Consider the following 21556-nt stretch of genomic DNA (forward strand, 5'->3'; position numbering starts at 1 on the left):
CGTAGTCTTCCATCTTCCACACGGCCGAGCGGCCTTCACAGCCAAGGGAAAACCATTCAGATTAGATTTCAAGCCATGTACCTGCCGGGGCACGCGGGGGCAGAGTACCCCCGACCCGACATCAATGGCCTAGCAGCCCGCTAGCCTGGCGCCCCTCCGGACAACAACATCATCGCGATGCCCATAGCACCCGCCAGGTACCTCCCGGGCCTTTCACAGAAGTCGGGTGATGGCAGATGTTTGATTAATTTTTTAACACAAGTTATAAGTACATATTTTATAATGTTATTTGACGTCGTACCGACCATGGCCGTTAAGCCCATGCTCCGCACCGCCAGTACCATATCCCGTTTTCGGAGCGCGCCCCTTGCCCAGCCGGAATGAGTCAAGCGAGCGCCCCGGGCGTGACCCCAATTAACTGAATTAAACATCAGGACACGAAACCCTGGGGGCTCGCCTACGAAAAACAATTCCCAAACGATGCACTAGGACGAAATTAATTAATCACAAGCAGTGAACAAGTGCGTCGTAGAGATTCCGTTCGTGCGCGGCACGCACGGAACAGAAAACAATCCTCGTTACTAGCCACAGCGGCTAATAGCCTTGATTAATTGGCCTATGATATTGGTCTAGCCAAACTAAGGGAATTCAAACCCAAACAGTGCACATTGAGACAATTTGTAGTTAAATTTACAGTCGCCAACTTGGTGACGCTTTTTAAATTAATAAATCAATTAAAACAACTGTTAAGCCTTAGGCAACTATTTACCAGGTGCAATGTTTTAATCAAGCACCTGGAGTATGTTTTTTACTCATCATATAACAAATTTAATTATTATAAGTTTTTGGTGCCGACTCACAAAGAAGAGAAAGTTTCTCTTCCTTGCGAGGCGGCCATGTTCGGCAGTCTCCAACCAATCCACGCCAGGAACAGACGTGTGTTCGTGGGCAGCATTCAAGCTAGTTTCATTGATTATTTTTATTCTGCACTACATCTTCAAATTTAAATCCTTTTATTAATATACCGCTGCCCACATCGACTCGGCGCGTATTTTGCGGAACCGGGCCTATCCCGACCGTCTTCATTGTGATACTGCGCTGCGTATCGTATCACGGAACTTACAGTACTGGCCGACTCCAGCGAGAGTATTTTAATTAAGGAAGCCTTGCATATGCCTGCCGGCTGCACTCACGTAAGTGTTTCTCCGAACTTAGCAGCCCGCTCATCGAGCCCCCCCTGCACCCGTTAACTTTCGGCGCTGGCCGTCTCCAGCGAGCATTGACCCACGTCCCGCGAGACTGCCGCAGTAACCATTTCAGTGTCGCGTAGTGTTGTGTTTTTTTTTGTTAGGTAATTGTGTAACTGCTAGATGTCGCCAAGTGTTGGTGAGAGTTTTTGTAGCGGGACTGAACCGCGGTGCGGACTTGTAGAGCGTACCGTGTACCCACGCGGACCCCCGGTGAAGATCTTAAATTAAATGTAATTCTGACCAACTCGTGTACAATCATTTTCCGTAGTCTTCCGTCCTCCACACGGCCGAGCGGCCTTAACAGTCAAGAGAGAACCATTCAGGTTAGATTCAAGCCGTGTACCTGGCGGGGCATGGGGGAGGGGGGGCAGAGTACCCACGACCCAACATCAACGGCCTAGCAGCCCGCTAGCCTGGCGTCCCTCTAGACAACAACAGCATCGCGATGCCCGTAGCGCCCGTCAGGTACCCCCGGGCCTTTCACATAGGTCGGGTGATGGCATATTAAATACATGAAACACACATCCACATGATTACAGTAACACGTATACAAACCGACTTTAAATAGTGACTTCTTGGAAACAAAATTCCTGTCACTTTTATGTGTGAAGCATGTCCGGCTGTAAGGTGGCGGAAATAAACGATTGTAGCCCAGTAAGGATTATAATAATCATTGTGTAAACTTATGAAGCTAAGTTGTTATTTTCTATTTCTGTCTTCTCTTGGTTTTTCTTTCTTTTAAATTTGGAAGAAAGGGGTCCGGACCCCATGGATCTCTCCCCTGGCTACGACCCTGGCCGATTTTTGTTTCAGCACAGACTGCATTTCACGACTCCGCAAGTACGTTTATTCTAACTAGCACTGTTGTATATACACAAGTACATACCCGCCTCTGACCAGCAGGGCGTGAAGAATGCCTAACAAAGGAGTCACCCTCTTCCTGCCCAGCTGCCTGGTGCCAGCAGCCCATCGGAGGTTCAGTAAAAGGGCTAGTCTCGTAGAGGGAAGTACAGCATCATGACGATTAATATTTTGGAATGTAAAATGAGCTGAAAAGTCCAAAAGTCATAATTTAAAGTTTCTTGCTTCCTAATCAAGAAACTTTTTTTTTTTTACACCACAGTGCCAATATAAGTGGAGTTACCTCCTTTGGCCACATTAAAAAAAAAACTGATCATGTAAACACAACATAATAGAACTAAAATTTCCTACATGTACGCGATATGGGTCAGGTACAAGGGTAAAAATATGGATGCATTATAGATAACCAAAAATGTGCTAATTTCCACAATTCCTTGGAAGTGAGTGATTGCTTTAAAGAACTGCCAGCCTGTGATAGGTTCAGGGACAAGTGCAAGGGGGGGGGGGGGTATTGAGATAGGAAGCCTCATTCTAATTGCATGTAACACCACACAGATCCTCCTGGTGAAACTAAGCTGGAAAATTTATTGTAAACATGATTTATTATAGAATGAATCCTAACGTCTGCAAAATAAATATTGTGACAAGGGGTAAAATGCGATTACACAGCCTTTATAGAGGTCTGGGATGGAAAACACTCGGTTTACTGAATTGCTAATGGGGTCAGGAGGAATTTGGTGCATGGGGACTTTATGGAAATTCACAGAAAGAGAGACAATGCCTATTTTCCTAGCTGGGTTTGTTGCTTACGAACACTTGCTCCTTCCCAATATGTGGCTGACCATTGTTGGTGTATCTCTTGCAGACAAAACTGATTGGATGAATAAGAGCTTCTTTTGGAGCAGTGGAATCAAGCTGAGGCGAAAAACTAGTGGGTACAATACAGTAGCAAGTGCTTCGAATAACTGGCGAGGCTGGCCCTGCCATCGCAAATGGCTGTGGTTGATTTCGTGGAGGAAAGTGGCCGAAGCTTCTTGCTTGATGCAGGTTTCAGAAGTTTTCGAAATGGCAAAAACTGAGAAATGTCCCTGCGAAAAGGCTGTGGTGTGACTTCCTGGAAAGCGATCCTTTAGAGAGCACGACAGTAGGGATGGTCTAGACCTCAGTCCCACCTGGTAGCCTCAATAGATTCAAACCTATGGAGTGTCGAGAGAAGATGAGCAGGTCTTATGTTCAAGATTGCGTCTGGAAATTGTGATATCCTTTTCGAGCCAGAGGATTCACCTAAAATTGGGCAAGATAAAACATGACATTTGAAAATATCAAAAATTTAGTGGTCCTTTGTACACATTAGTTTTTTATATACTTTTCGTAAGTAAAAAAGAAAATTAAAACATGATTTTAAAGTTATTTTTACAATCTACTAAATATTTAATTTAATTGGGAAAGGGGGTTTCATCATGTACATTATTTTTCATAATGAAACGGATTCCAGCATGCTGCTAGTCAATGACTGCTGCCAATCGGTGTTGAAATCTCGGATAGAATATAATTGAATAAAATGAGTTAAATATTTAACCGAGCAAATAAAATATGAGAATTGTTGCAATCGGACAGAGTATTATCGCTTAGTCAGCTTGTCCAACATGGGCGTGTTTACACTTCAACTCAGAATGCAAATATATCTCGCCGTAAAAAGAAAATCGTCACCGCTGATTCACAGTTACTTTCATCCGCGAGCCGAGATAACGGAGTCGGTAATCAGGTGCGCGCGCAACCTTGCCGATATTGAGACTGGATCCGCCGGGCCGCCCTGATAAGATAGCCTGACAGACGAGCCGCCCCAGGTGACCACTGCTCCTCTCTGGGCCAGGATGTACGTGAGCAGGGCTTCGATCCCCGTCAACCAGGACTCCAGCGTGAGTTCGGGTTCGACGCTTCGCGCCTCGAGTGCTCGGCCTCAGGCGCCGAGATTACATCAGGTAAGACTTGGTTACCATCTCAGTTGGGATCTGCGTGTCAGCGACCACCAGAAAAAACACTCCATTATGGACATGGGTGAGGGAATTGGCCCCCTCACGTATAAGAGAGGAATGAACAACCAAAGGCCCGGAGGCCATTTTGTTGCTTGGGCAGTGGCCTGCCTCACTAACGGAAAAAGTCTTCTTTATCCTATTGCTAGATAAACTGAAGTTATAAAGTTTAAATAATCTCACGGGTATTTTCTCCCTTAAGGGGTTAGTATATTTTACAAACAAATAATATTGTTATAATATGATATTTCGTACAAATACACGAAATATTAGAAACAAATTAATTTAGGATACTACCTCCTTAAACACTTTGCTCCATCCAAGTACACATGCACAACAATGGCTCAGGTCACAAAACTGTGATGGTTTATGAACAGATATCAGGAGACATCCAAAGAGATCAACAGATAACCTGGCGGCAGCAGTTGGAGTTAAATTCACTTCGGATTCCGAAGCTTTATCGAAAGTGAATTTTAGTATAAAAAAAATCAACATGTTAATGATGAAACAATATCAATTCACGCTGGGGGAAACCAGCAAATTTGTTGTGGGGATTAAAAAAAAAGGAAAAGTCACCTTAATTTAATTTCTAAATTATTGTTTTGCCTACTACAAACAGAAACCATGTTAAACAGGTGTATGTTTGTTGTTAACTCCGTAATAAAAACCCATGATAGATACAAATTGGTCCAACATAAATTATATAATTATGTTTACTGAACCTCGATGTTGAAACATTGGGCATTGGCCACCAGTTTAAAGCAGGAGTCTACCTGCAGTCACGTGGGGAAGCCACGGGCTACAGGGACCAGGGGTTCTGCGGGTGATGCGAGGACGAGGGTCGTGACAGCTAGGAGTCTACCTGCTGTCACGTGGGGAAATAACGGGCTACAGGGACCAGGGCTTCTGCGGGTGATGCGAGGACGGGGGTCGTGACAGCTAGGAGTCTACCTGCTGTCACGTGGGGAAATAACGGGCTACAGGGACCAGGGCTTCTGTGGGTGATGCGAGGGTGGATGAGGACAGGGGTCGTGACAGCTAGGAGTTTACCTGGAGTCACGTGGGGAAGCCACGGGCTGCAGGGACCAGGGGTTCTGCGGGTGATGCGAGGACGAGGGTCGTGGCAGCTAGGAGTCTACCTGCAGTCACGTGGGGAAATAACGGGCTACAGGGACCAGGGCTTCTGTGGGTGATGCGAGGGTGGATGAGGACAGGGGTCGTGACAGCTAGGAGTTTACCTGGAGTCACGTGGGGAAGCCACGGGCTGCAGGGACCAGGGGTTCTGCGGGTGATGCGAGGACGGGGGTCGTGGCAGCTAGGAGTCTACCTGCAGTCACGTGGGGAAGCCACGGCCACGGGCTACAGGGACCAGGGGTTCTGCGGGTGATGCGAGGACGGGGGTCGTGGCAGCTAGGGGACAAGAGCTCGGGGGTCCGCGGCCGGACGAAGGTGCAGGACTTCGAGCAGCTGCGTGCCGCGTGCCTGGGGAGCGGTCAGCTGTTCGAGGACCCGGAGTTCCCGGCGGACAACTCCTCGCTGTACTTCTCCCGCCAGCCGGGCTTCACGTGCAAGTGGCGGCGGCCGCAGGTGAGTGGCAATGCTGACACATTCCTACACCTCTCAGTTGTCATCCTGTCAATCATCACTTGCTTGTACAAACAAATGAGGAGCAGCTTTTTAGTAACGAGCACGAACTTGCATTCGTTTGAAATATTTGACCATCATTTATGCCCCTGGTATAACCCTTTTTTGACGTGTTAACGTCTTATAAATCGATGAACGCCGGCTGCACGCAGAAAAGCATGCTTCATTGTCACGTTCCGCCTGAGCCGAGCGTGCAAGAACCGGCCTACCACCGTGCGAGAAAATCTTCTATAATATCAAACAGGTTAAGGCGGGCCTTTTTAAAGTAGCAATTTAATTTTTTTTTATTTATTTGTCCATTTTTTTCATTTCAAATTAACAATTTATTGACTTTGATTTTATTTCAGTTTATTTTTATAACTAATGGTTAGTGATCATATTTAAACATATTATTTAAATTAAATTTGCAAAAACTGTAAATAATATTTGAAAATTAAAAGGTATGCAATTTTTCATCAATGTTTTCTTATGACGTTATCACGTAAAATTATCGTCCGTAAACCGACTTTACAGACAACCCCCCCCCCCCCCCTTTTTTTTTGGACATATATTAAACCAACCAATCTGTACATCACTTTCCCTCTATCTTTCTTCATATTCACCATCATCAAATCTTAAGTAGCTTGGCTTCTATGTTGTAGCCGCGTCCTTGGCGAATAATTGCATTGCAGTCGCCATCATCAGGGAGCACTTACCTACTCCCTTAAGTAGTCAATAAATTATTCGCAAAGGACGCAGCTACATCCCAGAAGCCAAGCTACATCAGACAATGGCCGTGAAAGCCTGCGAACATTATCATCAAATCTTCTTGATTTTTTAAAATGCATTGCCACACTAAAAATTGTATTATTTGGCTAGTCTGTTCATTATATTTTCTCAGTGCTCGCTTGAATAACTTATAACCGACAGACAAGCAAGGTGTTATAGTTTGATACGGAATGATTGTCAAACTTTTTTGGCCTAGGTGAAAAAAAAATGTAGTGGTTACGAAAGTTTTAGTTGCGAATGCTAAGAAAGGAATGAATTTCAAACATACTTGACAGTTTCTCGGAACTTTAAATTAAATTGCAATCTCTTATATCATTGCTACCTGGAAGCACTTTGATCTTACATACACCTATCTAAAAGATAATAAATTTCACAGTAGAAGAAACTACATATATATTGCACCTATGATTGAGTTCTTAGAAATAAATTTGTAGTCTATCACTGAAAATACTGGTTTGTTTCTAATTTTCGTTAATTTTTTTAGGAACTAGTAAAAAATCCGCAATTTTTCGTCGAAGGTCCATCAAGATTCGACATAAAGCAAGGGAATCTTGGTAAGTAGTAATTTCCAACATTTATTATTTATTTGGATTTCTCTTAATGGTTGAATTAGTCATGACATACGTACAATAGAGGACAATTCATACTAAGTTGTAAAATTAGTTTTCTCGTGTATTTGAAACGTCCGCTCACTGGGTAAGATAGAACATATATTTCTGAAAGAATTAAAGTGAATTCAAATAAAAAAAAACTATTATATTATTCGCTAAGTTGTATTGAACGACAATTTAATTTCAGGTTCGATTAAATGTGCTTAATCTAAGTTTCTTTATAATATTTTTCTTGATTTTTAGTGGTTTAATGGTTAATATTTAATACATTCCAAGTATGTTATGAGTGATATAGTGTTTACTAACGAAATCCTTTTGTCGAAATCAGTTAAGCCCCTATGACATGACGGCAGATTCCTAGGAAGCTTCCACGCTTCCTTGCAAGGCAGCTGCTGTTACGGATGACAGACTACTGGTCATTTAAAATGAAAGTCTTTGTTTTAAATCGAAATCATTATTAGAGCAGCCTTCTCGGAAGGATAAATTCAAATCTATTTAAATTATTGAGGTTATATGAGGCTGCTACTAATTCGTGTATAAACTATAAATTAATTTCTAAATACTATAAAATGTGAAAGGAATCACTCCAATAAAACAGTAAAGTGAACGTATAGTTCTGAAGATAGTGAGATTAGTTCCTCCTTGTATACCTCCGCGACTTCTTGCGTGCAGGCCCACACAGCAGATCACGTCTACACTTTATCCGGTGCCAGGACAAGAATATGCGTGGACCAATGAGAACTTAAATAAGGCTGGGCTCCACCCTTAAGGGGCCCGCCTCGTCAGGGGTGTGTGTGTGTCAATGAGGCGGGATGATAAGCGCGACGCTCGCTGGTGCTTCTAGCGCGGTGTCTCCTCTGGACTGGCGCGCAGTCTTCTCGTCGTGCATATGAGCGGTGACCGTAACATCATATGGCGGAGAAATGAAGATAAAGGTGTAATGCAAGTCCCTTAAGTGCTTAAAAGAATCTGTACTGGTTGTTTTACGCCTAAAAATTACTCTGAAAACATGCGTTTTCCCCATTTTAACTATTCTAAAAATACAGTTTAAAAACTTAATCCGGAATCAAAAGTTCTTTTCGGCCCTCGGCGAACTCTCAAACGCTTTTTGTTAACAGACCGCACTCGGATATCGTGAGTAGTTTTGAAATCGCGTTGTTTATCCTAAAGCTCTGCGCGCCGTGTGTGTGCCCGGGTAGGCGGAGCCCTTAACGTCCAATTTTTTTTTATAATACCAGATATTAATGAAGATATATGTGGAGGCTGCGACTAAGAAAGTAAAGTTATATGCACTGCGACTGTACACACATATAGTATGAACTTATTGTAAATAATCTTGACGTAGACAAAAAAAAATTGAATTATGAATATTTTCCTAACTATTAACAAGAAGCAGATAACGTGAAGAATACTTCTGTCATCAGAATAAACAACAGAAAGGAATAACTATGCAATGCAGGTAGTGAAACACCTGTAAAGGAAAAGTGTTATGACATAAATAATTTCAGATTTGTTTCAGGAAACTGCTGGTTTCTCGCTGCCGCGGCAAATTTGACTCTGGTCAAAGAATTCTTTGATTACGTCGTTCCTCTCGACCAGAGCTACGGGAAGGATTATGCTGGGATATTTCACTTCAGGTTCTTTATTTTAATTCACTGGTTGTCTATACAACTAAAAAATATAATGATTTGTGTTTGTTTTTAGTCCGTTATTTATGGAACTTACAAGCTGTAGAGCAACATAAAATATAATCACTTTTTGTAGACAACTTTTCAGTGGAAAAAAAAAATTGTAACGACCACAGACCAATTTAAGTCTCTAACGAATAGTTCTATGTACTATTACTTTAAGTAAATAAATGTAACCAACTAATATATATTTGGCTGGATGTGTTCTTAAACAGTTATTTTTAAAAGTTTATTTTTAGTTGTGTTGTCCTTGCGAACTTCGAGGGCCAGAGGTGTGGTTCTCAGAAAGCAGCCCGCTAATGGAGTCCATGTACGGGAAGGAGGGGGAGGGGAGCTGGGTCGTGGTGGGGGTTCCCCAGTGATAGGCGCAGTCAGCGCGCCCGGCCATCTCTGGCCGCCTCGCAACAATATGAAGTGCAATCTTTCCACAGCTGTTACCAGAAGATGGGAAAACTCATTGCATAGTAATAAAAATAAACACGTATTAAATATATATTTCTATATATATTTCTAATCAAACGATATTAATGAAACCTAAACCAAATTAAGCAGAAAAACCCTCATATCACTAGGTAATAAAAAAAAGATAATACAATTTTCCGCCTAAAAACCCTTTCATACTCTTCTCAATAATATAACGATTAGAAACAATTTGGTGTTTTAAGAACGTAAACAAATTTTATTACCTTTCGTAATACAACTATCTTTATCACGTGAATAATGAACACTGGAGTGGTTGTTGACTTCCAGTGGACGTGGAGCTCAGAGCTCCGCTGTGATGGGTTGCACACTGGGCAGTGTGGAATGAACACAGGAGTGGTTGTCGAAGTTCCAGTGGACGTGGAGCTCGGAGCTGCACTGTGATGGGTTGCACACTGGGCAGTGTGGAATGAACACAGGAGTGGTTGTCGAAGTTCCAGTGGACATGGAGCTCGGAGCTGCACTGTGATGGGTTGCACACTGGGCATTGTGGAATGAACACAGGAGTGGTTGTCGAAGTTCCAGTGGACGTGGAGCTCGGAGCTGCACTGTGATGGGTTGCACACTGGGCAGTGTGGAATGAACACTGTCGAAGTTCCAGTGGACGTGGAGCTCGGAGCTCCGCTGTGACGGGTTGCACACTGGGCAGTGTGGAATGAACACTGTCGAAGTTCCAGTGGACGTGGAGCTCGGAGCTGCGCTGTGACGGGTTGAACACTGGGCAGTGTGGAACGAACGCAGGAGTGGTTGTCGAAGTTCCAGTGGATGTAGAGCTCGGAGCTGTGCCGTGACGGATGGGGTTGTTGGTGCTCTGGGGCAGGTTCTGGCAGTTCGGCCGCTGGGTGGAGGTGGTGGTGGACGACCGGCTGCCCTCTAGGGACGGCAAGCTGGTGTTCTCCTGCTCCTCGCAGACCAACGAGTTCTGGAGCGCGCTCTTCGAGAAGGCATACGCCAAGTGAGTGACTCGTTGACACGCGCTCTTCGCGTCTCCGACCCCAATGTTTGGTCACCTGAGAAAACTGGTTGCAATTGTTCGAGGCACATAGAGCTAAACATTTTTTTTACGTGATAAAGTCTTATAAATCGATGAACGCTAGCTGCTCACATGAAAAAAGTTGTCACGTTCCGCCTGAGCCGAGCGTGCAAGAACCGGTTAACCACCGTGCGAGAAAATGTTCTATAATATCAAACAGGTTAAGGCGTGCTTTTTTAACTAATTGTTCGTGATTATATTTAAACAACTTTTTTAAAATTAAATTTGCAAAAAAACTGTAAATAATATTTGAAAATTAAAAAGTATTCAATTTTTCATCAATGTTTTATTATAACGTTATAACGTAAAATAATCGTCCGTAAACGTCTTTACAGACAACCCCCTTTTTTTATATAAAATATGAACATATTTATTAAGGATCACAGGTCTTCTCGCCATTGGCTTCTGGGCCGTAGCCGCGTCGAAGAATAAAATTTGACCGTCGTTTCGGTTGGTTTTGCAGTCACCATCATCAGGGTAACAATTAACTACTGAGGCTCTTGGTAATTCTCCTGCACATGAATGCTCTCGCTTGGGAGGGGAGTGTTTCCTGATTGGCTGCAGCTGTAGGTAAATCAGAGCAACCTGTTGCCGGACACGTCGCCCCAGGTCCTGGGCGCCCTGGTACGCCCCTGCTGACCGGGACTGCGCAGGCTGTACGGGTCGTACGAGGCCCTGGACGGCGGCACCATGTGCGAGGCTATGGTGGACTTCACCGGCGGCGTGTCGGAGCACTACGACCTGGCGGGCATGAGGCCGGACCTGCTGCTGCACGTGCTGCTCACCGCGCACCACCGCAAGTCCATGATGGGCTGCGCCATCGCCGTGAGTGCTGGGTCCTGTGCAGTGAGGGTCATGGGCGTCTTGGGAGCAGCATGTTAGGTCCTGTATAGTGTGGGCCAAGCATCTTGAAGGCTGCATGTTTGGTCCTGTATAGTGTGGGCCAGGCATCTTGGGAGCTGCATGTTAGGTCCTGTATAGTGTGGGCCAAGCATCTTGAAGGCTGCATGTTTGGTCCTGTATAGTGTGGGCCAGGCGTCTTGGGAGCTGCATGTTAGGTCCTGTATAGTGTGGGCCAAGCATCTTGAAGGCTGCATGTTTGGTCCTGTATAGTGTGGGCCAGGCATCTTGGGAGCTGCATGTTAGGTCCTGTATAGTGTGGGCCAAGCATCTTGAAGGCTGCATGTTTGGTCCTGTATAGTGTGGGCCAGGCGTCTTGGGAGCTGCATGTTAGGTCCTGTATAGTGTGGGCCAAGCATCTTGAAGGCTGCATGTTTGGTCCTGTATAGTGTGGGCCAGGCGTCTTGGGAGCAGCATGTTAGGTCCTGTATAGTGTGGGCCAAGCATCTTGAAGGCTGCATGTTTGGTCCTGTATAGTGTGGGCCAGGCGTCTTGGGAGCTGCATGTTAGGTCCTGTATAGTGTGGGCCAAGCATCTTGAAGGCTGCATGTTTGGTCCTGTATAGTGTGGGCCAGGCATCTTGGGAGCTGCATGTTAGGTCCTGTATAGTGTGGGCCAAGCATCTTGAAGGCTGCATGTTTGGTCCTGTATAGTGTGGGCCAGGCGTCTTGGGAGCAGCATGTTAGGTCCTGTATAGTGTGGGCCAAGCATCTTGAAGGCTGCATGTTTGGTCCTGTATAGTGTGGGCCAGGCGTCTTGGGAGCTGCATGTTAGGTCCTGTATAGTGTGGGCCAAGCATCTTGAAGGCTGCATGTTTGGTCCTGTATAGTGTGGGCCAGGCATCTTGGGAGCTGCATGTTAGGTCCTGTATAGTGTGGGCCAAGCATCTTGAAGGCTGCATGTTTGGTCCTGTATAGTGTGGGCCAGGCGTCTTGGGAGCAGCATGTTAGGTCCTGTATAGTGTGGGCCAAGCATCTTGAAGGCGGCATGTTTGGTCCTGTATAGTGTGGGCCAGGCGTCTTGGGAGCTGCATGTTAGGTCCTGTATAGTGTGGGCCAAGCATCTTGAAGGCTGCATGTTTGGTCCTGTATAGTGTGGGCCAGGCATCTTGGGAGCTGCATGTTAGGTCCTGTATAGTGTGGGCCAAGCATCTTGAAGGCTGCATGTTTGGTCCTGTATAGTGTGGGCCAGGCATCTTGGGAGCTGCATGTTAGGTCCTGTATAGTGTGGGCCAAGCATCTTGGGAGCTGCATGTTAGGTCCTGTATAGTGTGGGCCAAGCATCTTGAAGGCTGCATGTTTGGTCCTGTATAGTGTGGGCCAGGCATCTTGGGAGCTGCATGTTAGGTCCTGTATAGTGTGGGCCAAGCATCTTGAAGGCTGCATGTTTGGTCCTGTATAGTGTGGGCCAGGCGTCTTGGGAGCAGCATGTTAGGTCCTGTATAGTGTGGGCCAAGCATCTTGGGAGCTGCATGTTAGGTCCTGTATAGTGTGGGCCAAGCATCTTGAAGGCTGCATGTTTGGTCCTGTATAGTGTGGGCCAGGCATCTTGGGAGCTGCATGTTAGGTCCTGTATAGTGTGGGCCAGGCATCTTGGGAGCTGCATGTTAGGTCCTGTATAGTGTGGGCCAAGCATCTTGAAGGCTGCATGTTTGGTCCTGTATAGTGTGGGCCAGGCGTCTTGGGAGCAGCATGTTAGGTCCTGTATAGTGTGGGCCAAGCATCTTGGGAGCTGCATGTTAGGTCCTGTATAGTGTGGGCCAAGCATCTTGAAGGCTGCATGTTTGGTCCTGTATAGTGTGGGCCAGGCATCTTGGGAGCTGCATGTTAGGTCCTGTATAGTGTGGGCCAAGCATCTTGAAGGCTGCATGTTTGGTCCTGTATAGTGTGGGCCAGGCGTCTTGGGAGCAGCATGTTAGGTCCTGTATAGTGTGGGCCAAGCATCTTGAAGGCTGCATGTTTGGTCCTGTATAGTGTGGGCCAGGCATCTTGGGAGCTGCATGTTAGGTCCTGTATAGTGTGGGCCAAGCATCTTGAAGGCTGCATGTTTGGTCCTGTATAGTGTGGGCCAGGCGTCTTGGGAGCTGCATGTTAGGTCCTGTATAGTGTGGGCCAAGCATCTTGAAGGCTGCATGTTTGGTCCTGTATAGTGTGGGCCAGGCGTCTTGGGAGCTGCATGTTAGGTCCTGTATAGTGTGGGCCAAGCATCTTGAAGGCTGCATGTTTGGTCCTGTATAGTGTGGGCCAGGCATCTTGGGAGCTGCATGTTAGGTCCTGTATAGTGTGGGCCAAGCATCTTGAAGGCTGCATGTTTGGTCCTGTATAGTGTGGGCCAGGCGTCTTGGGAGCAGCATGTTAGGTCCTGTATAGTGTGGGCCAAGCATCTTGAAGGCTGCATGTTTGGTCCTGTATAGTGTGGGCCAGGCGTCTTGGGAGCTGCATGTTAGGTCCTGTATAGTGTGGGCCAAGCATCTTGAAGGCTGCATGTTTGGTCCTGTATAGTGTGGGCCAGGCATCTTGGGAGCTGCATGTTAGGTCCTGTATAGTGTGGGCCAAGCATCTTGAAGGCTGCATGTTTGGTCCTGTATAGTGTGGGCCAGGCATCTTGGGAGCTGCATGTTAGGTCCTGTATAGTGTGGGCCAAGCATCTTGGGAGCTGCATGTTAGGTCCTGTATAGTGTGGGCCAAGCATCTTGAAGGCTGCATGTTTGGTCCTGTATAGTGTGGGCCAGGCATCTTGGGAGCTGCATGTTAGGTCCTGTATAGTGTGGGCCAAGCATCTTGAAGGCTGCATGTTTGGTCCTGTATAGTGTGGGCCAGGCGTCTTGGGAGCAGCATGTTAGGTCCTGTATAGTGTGGGCCAAGCATCTTGGGAGCTGCATGTTAGGTCCTGTATAGTGTGGGCCAAGCATCTTGAAGGCTGCATGTTTGGTCCTGTATAGTGTGGGCCAGGCATCTTGGGAGCTGCATGTTAGGTCCTGTATAGTGTGGGCCAGGCATCTTGGGAGCTGCATGTTAGGTCCTGTATAGTGTGGGCCAAGCATCTTGAAGGCTGCATGTTTGGTCCTGTATAGTGTGGGCCAGGCGTCTTGGGAGCAGCATGTTAGGTCCTGTATAGTGTGGGCCAAGCATCTTGGGAGCTGCATGTTAGGTCCTGTATAGTGTGGGCCAAGCATCTTGAAGGCTGCATGTTTGGTCCTGTATAGTGTGGGCCAGGCATCTTGGGAGCTGCATGTTAGGTCCTGTATAGTGTGGGCCAAGCATCTTGAAGGCTGCATGTTTGGTCCTGTATAGTGTGGGCCAGGCGTCTTGGGAGCAGCATGTTAGGTCCTGTATAGTGTGGGCCAAGCATCTTGAAGGCTGCATGTTTGGTCCTGTATAGTGTGGGCCAGGCATCTTGGGAGCTGCATGTTAGGTCCTGTATAGTGTGGGCCAAGCATCTTGAAGGCTGCATGTTTGGTCCTGTATAGTGTGGGCCAGGCATCTTGGGAGCTGCATGTTAGGTCCTGTATAGTGTGGGCCAAGCATCTTGAAGGCTGCATGTTTGGTCCTGTATAGTGTGGGCCAGGCGTCTTGGGAGCTGCATGTTAGGTCCTGTATAGTGTGGGCCAAGCATCTTGAAGGCTGCATGTTTGGTCCTGTATAGTGTGGGCCAGGCATCTTGGGAGCTGCATGTTAGGTCCTGTATAGTGTGGGCCAAGCATCTTGAAGGCTGCATGTTTGGTCCTGTATAGTGTGGGCCAGGCGTCTTGGGAGCAGCATGTTAGGTCCTGTATAGTGTGGGCCAAGCATCTTGAAGGCTGCATGTTTGGTCCTGTATAGTGTGGGCCAGGCATCTTGGGAGCTGCATGTTAGGTCCTGTATAGTGTGGGCCAAGCATCTTGAAGGCTGCATGTTTGGTCCTGTATAGTGTGGGCCAGGCATCTTGGGAGCTGCATGTTAGGTCCTGTATAGTGTGGGCCAAGCATCTTTAAGGCTGCATGTTTGGTCCTGTATAGTGTGGGCCAGACGTCTTGGGAGCTGCATATTAGGTCCTGTATAGTGTGGGCCAGACATCTTGGGAGCTGCATGTTAGGTCTTGTATAGTGTGGGCCAGACATCTTGGGAGCTGCATGTTAGGTCTTGTATAGTGTGGGCCAGACATCTTGGGAGCTGCATGTTAGGTCTTGTATAGTGTGGGCCAGACATCTTGGGAGCTGCATGTTAGGTCCTGTATAGTGTTGGCCAGACATCTTGGGAGCTGCATGTTAGGTCTTGTATAGTGTGGGCCAGACATCTTGGGAGCTGCATGTTAGGTCTTGTATAGTGTGGGCCAGACATCTTGGGAGCTGCATGTTAGGTCTTGTATAGTGTGGGCCAGACATCTTGGGAGCAGCATGTTAGGTCTTGTATAGTGTGGGCCAGACATCTTGGGAGCTGCATGTTAGGTCTTGTATAGTGTGGGCCAGACATCTTGGGAGCTGCATGTTAGGTCTTGTATAGTGTGGGCCAGACATCTTGGGAGCTGCATGTTAGGTCTTGTATAGTGTGGGCCAGACATCTTGGGAGTTGCATGTTAGGTCTTGTATAGTGTGGGCCAGACATCTTGGGAGCTGCATGTTAGGTCCTGTATAGTGTGTGCCAAGCGTCTTGGGAGCTGCATGTTAGGTCCTGTGTAGTGTTGGCCCAGTGTCTTGAGAGCTGTCAGTGCGCTGATGAGGAGAGGAATGGTAAGCAGGTCAGAAGGTGGAGTAGAAGGACGGATTACTATCAGTGGGGCGTGACAAAGGAGTTTTAAAAATATCCTCAAGGGCGGCTTTTCCCTTCGACTGCCATACCCGATCAAAATACGTTGAACAAGAAGTGCTCTTTTGAGCGATGGAGCCGAGCGGAAAGTGTAGAAAAGCGACGATGATGTTCTTAGAACAGTTGATGTGTAACTGGGCCGTGCAGATGACACTATTTGGTTCCTCAAAGCTTCACTTACTATCTGGCTCTGCCGGTCAGTTATGAACAGCATGTTCCCATAGAACTACGGAGCCCAGCTCACAGGAAGTTTGGCCACCACTATATTTAAAACTTCAGAACGGCTCAGAGAAAGGGTTGCGATGGTGGATAAAGGGGTATGAGTTTGTGATTCTTTCACGGGCTTCAGCTAGTGAGGGGGTCCATTATTTACAAATATAATGTTAAAATATTATAACATATGTGTTTATTTACAATATTTCCGCACTACTCTATTTCTAAGGTACGCAGGCTTTTGATGGCATCATTTGAGTTTGACGTTTTAGCATCTCCAGGACATCTGTCTTTCGCCGCCGTTTCCTCATATGCTCGGCCGAGAGCGTGTGACAGCGATACCAGGAACTATTATGTTCCCATAACTCGCTATGTGGTTGCCAATATAAATATTGCGACCCCGTCACTTTGATAGAATCATTGGAAACGACGGCGGGGCGCGAAGTGTGCGATTTTAAGATTAAGGGTGGCTCACGGTCCAGAAAGTAATAAAATAGCTGTCGCTTGTTGCTTGGCTCTATTTTCAATAGTGTAGATGTCAGGCGGGGAGAGGTCACCCTTTCCCCTCAGTTAGTTGGCTAACTGATGCATGAAAGTGTCGTGATGTCTGTATTTAGAGGCGTGTGGAGTTTGCGCAAAAATGGCATAATTAATCTCGTTGTGTGAGTGTAGTGTATAGCTCCAAGGCCGCACATACTTCCAAGTAGTCTTTCTTTTAAATGCTCTCGCCTGCGAGGTTTATGTTTCCTGATTGGCTGCAGATGTGGGATCAATCAGATTGGCTGGGCGGTCTGGCCAATCAGTGGCCTATGCCAATAGTTTATGACAAAGCTACATCATGGAAAAAATGTTAAATGTATGAGCGATTGGAGAAATTATTATGGTAGCAATTTACGTGTACTATAATTCCATGTGTTTATTACGTGTAGATATAAGGCATATGAGAAAATTTTAAAAAATGTACTTACTGTTCGTGTTTTTGTATAATACAGTGATACAAATCTAATTAAAACTGTACAATTTAAATCTGATAGAAGGCGTGAGGGTTCAAGTATGCCTATGGGACGGTAATGTACAACAGGTTGTCTGCCTGGCGAACAACCAGGCGTGTCGATTCGTTGGAGCGAGGACAAGCCAAAATTTCCAGGTTTTTAGGGAGGGGAAAAATCAGCCAAAAATCACAAAAAAAAAATATATAAAATAATCTTTATATCGAGGGGGGGAAAAAAATCAATTTTAGGGGAAAATTTATCTTTTAGTTCTCGAAAATAGCGACGGCTTGAAAATCCCTCAAAAGCGGTAAAAGTTTCCATGAGCAAGCCGCACTAAGCCGCCGAGGTCATGACCACGACCATAATGATGTCATGGCCGCCAATTCGAATAATGACGACACCGTTGCATTTATCGTTACAAAACTGGAAAAACTGTAATTTTTATGCGAAAAAATCGGGAAAATTTTAAATTTAATAAAAAAAATAATTAATAAAAATTTAATTAAAAGAATTCTGCATTTTGAAATTATGATGTAACGTCCGCCATCCGTAATTATTTAGCTGCAAATTCAGGGAAAAACTTTAATATAATAAGAGTGCTTCAAAGTTCTAGGATACCCTTGAGCGCACTTTTTTTTGGAACGAGAGGTGTGCAAGCGGTGTGTAGCGCAGTGCACAACACTCGAGTCACCAGGCGTGGTTGGACAACGTGCGCGATGTCGGAGCAGAAAGAAGCCCCCGAAGAAGTGACGGACGTGTCCTGTTGCAGGCGACCTCGCAGGACATGGAGGCGGTGACCAAGGACGGCCTCGTGAAGGGCCACGCGTACAGCATCACCAGCGTGAAGGTGGTGGAGTTCAGGAGCAGGCGCAGCGAGGGCAAGGAGACTCTGGTGCGACTCAGGAACCCCTGGGGCAAGATAGAGTGGACCGGCCCGTGGAGTGACAAGTACGTACCTCATCATACTTTAACATACCGTTTTTTTTAAATCTTTATATCTATCTCGTTGACAAAGAAGTCACTAAAGTCAGGAAAATACTACACCAGTCAGCAAAAAAAGGAGAAGGAATTAATCCTGACCTGTGGTGAGGAACTATCTCAGAATTTTCCTGGGGAGATTCAAGGAACACACTCAAACATTTGCTTGTGGATACTTATAGAACCCATTCCAGTATATGCCTGGAGAGATTCAAGGAATGTACCCCAGTATATGACTGGGGAGAATGAAGGAAACCACCCTAGTATTTTCCTTGGGAGGTTTAAGGAACCTAACTCAGTATTTTCCTGGAATGATTCAAGGAACGCACCCAACATTTGCCTGAGGATAATCAAGGAACCCATACCAACATTTGTCTGTGGATATTCAAGGAACCCTCCCCAGTATATGCTTGGGAGATTCAGTATATACCTGGGGGATTCAAGGAAACCACGGCAAACAGACATCAGGATATATGCCTGAGGCTCTGAGCCCGAGCTCCAACACGCTATTCCAACGATCCACTTTTTCGGTTCATATGCATTGTGATTTTGATAAAGAAACACACAGGGTTTCATGTCGCATAGCTATGACAGAATGGCTTAAAGAGAGTATGGGATTCTTGAAGTATGAACTTGATGGCCTTTCACGCCCTAGGTCATAACTTGCAGTATGGACTTGATAACTTATTTTATGATTCTATAAACTACAGAATATGGTCACTTTCTGAACTCAATATTAGTTCTTAGTGTAACAGTAATATAGTGGAAAAAAATTAACTGTTTCTTTAGGTGGTTATAAAATGCAATAAGTATTGCTCTCTTATATTTGGTCACTTAAGTCAAATTTATAGGTATTACAATCCTTGCAGTTGCTTTTGCATGTTGTTAGAGCTGTAGCATACCGTATGTATTCGGTACTGAGTAACGGGTGCGCCATATAGTACCGAGTAACGAAACCTTACACACGGCTGCATATCGTTACTCTCATTTTTCGTATGTTTTACGCATGCGCGCGCATTTTCGATGAATTTAAAAACGTACGTTACAAAGAACGATGTTTGTTTATCAAGTAAAGTATAATTTGGTATTTCGTCGTCCAAGTTTTTTACTGTATATTAAAGGTATTGTGTGTGTAGACAAAGTTTGAGATTGGAACAAAAACAACGTAAGAAAGTATTTTTTACAAATTAGAAATATGTATGTTTTTGTTTTTATTATCGCGTATTTTTCGTTTTTTTTGGTTCTTATCTTAAAAGAGATAATATAATAAAGCCGCTCTAATGAGATTTAATTGTTTCTTGGTTAACAAAAGCTGTTAATTATCAAATATTGTTAATTGTTAATATTCGATTTATTATTATTTACGCGACGTCATACTGTACGCGTACGCAATACGACTCGATTCGTTGCTGCAACATAACATAGCATGTTATGCGGTATCAGAAGTAACGAGTAACGTAACGATACGACAGTAACGAGTACTAATTGTTATAGTAACGAATACATATGGGTATGGTTTTTTTCGTTACTTTTACACCTCTGCATGTTGTACAATACACCTTACCTCTACATCCGCAATGCACAGTACACCATGGCGTGACCATCTCCGTCTGACCTCAAGGCTGAAGCGTGTGTGTGAGGGCTCGCTGCGAACCCGCAGGTCCACCGAGTGGCGCTACGTGTCGGACGAGGAGAAGCGCGAGTGCGGGCTGGTGATCGACGACGACGGGGAGTTCTGGATGAGCCTGGAGTACCTGCAGCGCTGGTTCACCGAGGTGGAGCTGTGCAGCCTGAGCTTCGACTGCCTCGCCGCGCGCATGGGCCGCCGCGTGGACGAGCGCCACTGGAGCTCCAGCGAGTTCCAGGGCAGCTGGGTCAAGGGCCTCACCGCCGGCGGCTGCGGCAAGTTCCAAGGTACCCGACACTCCCCCACCCTCACTTTGACTAGCACCCACGCACAGTTGGGCCGCCAATTAGTATTTTGGCACAATTCTAAATTTGGATTTTTTGCTGCAAGAACTTAAACTTTTTCCGCCTCCTGTACACTCCCTTTTAATCTCTGTCAGACCTGTCTCCCCAATCGTTCCCAGCATAAATATAATTTGGCCTACTATCTAATGACCCAGCATGTGCTATCATTTTATCCCCGCTTTGGCGCACGTATGTCGCCTGTAATTCTTCTCCGAGCCGTGACAAGAACTGCTATGTCCTGCAAGTTATCATGGCAGGCTGCTTCTAAGACCTCGCCTGACGTGAGCACTCCATGGCATGATCTCGAGTCATTTTCACCAACGTCCAGTCACGCCTCCGGACTCAGTAGAGCCTCGTTCCCACTAGTATCGCAGTTTCCACCCTACCCTCTCTCCAGCCATTCCTGGGAACACTGCCCAGAGCAGTGACCGGTCCTTAACCCCGGCCAGGGACGACCTGTCTCAAGGTCTGGACACGAGCGTTAGAATGTACCGTCTCTGACCTCTAGTGGCAGAGTTGCGAATTATTTCCCCTGGGTGTTTGAACCCCCACTAAATGCCTGCCCCCTGGCGTCTAACGCAACAAACAGTGCCCCTTAGTTCATTTCCAAGCCACCAGAGTGCTGGTCTAGTCACCTCCATAAGCTCAATGCTTTACCAGTCACTTCGTGTGAGTCGATCTCTCCTTGTTTCGGACACCCATCAGTAGGTCGCTCTGACATCGGCCAGTACCACCAACTTCGAGATATCGAAGACAGTATGTCTCGTCCCCTCCCTGGGAAATCTTCGGAACATTTCGGTCCAGAAGCCGAAGCATCCCCTCTTCCTTTGATTGACGCCGTCTTTTAATTATGAGTCGCTGCCGCCCCAAACTTACTTCGCGTCGCGACAGCAGATTGATCACACCACATCATTGGCGAGCCGCACATCAAGACTTCGCTCCGGTCGTCGCTTAAAGATGTAATCAGATATACAGGGGATGTGATCCCTACAACTTTAATAATTAGTAATTATTCAGTCTGCGTACCCCGTAGAAGTAGTTGTCTCGGGTTTCACTAGAGGAATAGGAAACCCTAACAAGGCAGGAAAGAACGGATGCGAGTGTGTCAGAATTAGGTGCCCAGAGGATTTTGTAAAAACAACATTTTATTAACAGCAAGGTTCTAACAAACAAATAGCTCATCTCCTTCTCGAACTGACATTGATCTTTTGAAGCGGCACCCCTGAGTGGTGGGCTTGAATACTCGTCGTGGACGGCTATAACACAAAACACACAAAAATGAACAATATGATCAATTAACAAAGCAACATCCTTAATCAAGTCGCCTGCCTCGGCTCAAACTAAGCCGCA

The 21556-nt window shown here is 45.9% G+C and overlaps 1 protein-coding gene across 1 annotated transcript in view; it reads left to right on the forward strand.

Moving 5' to 3' along the window:
• Positions 1–3863: 3863 nt before the first annotated feature.
• LOC134531860 (calpain-A-like) overlaps positions 3864–21556 on the forward strand; it is a 37538-nt gene continuing 19845 nt past the window's right edge. The window contains exons 1-8 of the mRNA XM_063367861.1: positions 3864–4093; positions 5555–5731; positions 7041–7110; positions 8687–8804; positions 10156–10290; positions 11022–11193; positions 18027–18205; positions 19896–20149. Of these exons, the coding sequence (XP_063223931.1) occupies positions 3986–4093; positions 5555–5731; positions 7041–7110; positions 8687–8804; positions 10156–10290; positions 11022–11193; positions 18027–18205; positions 19896–20149 (1213 nt within the window). The 5' untranslated portion in view covers positions 3864–3985. The remainder of the gene's footprint in view (positions 4094–5554; positions 5732–7040; positions 7111–8686; positions 8805–10155; positions 10291–11021; positions 11194–18026; positions 18206–19895; positions 20150–21556) is intronic.

This window comes from Bacillus rossius, chromosome 1 (genome assembly GCF_032445375.1).
Source record: "Bacillus rossius redtenbacheri isolate Brsri chromosome 1, Brsri_v3, whole genome shotgun sequence".
NCBI lineage: Eukaryota > Metazoa > Arthropoda > Insecta > Phasmatodea > Bacillidae > Bacillus > Bacillus rossius.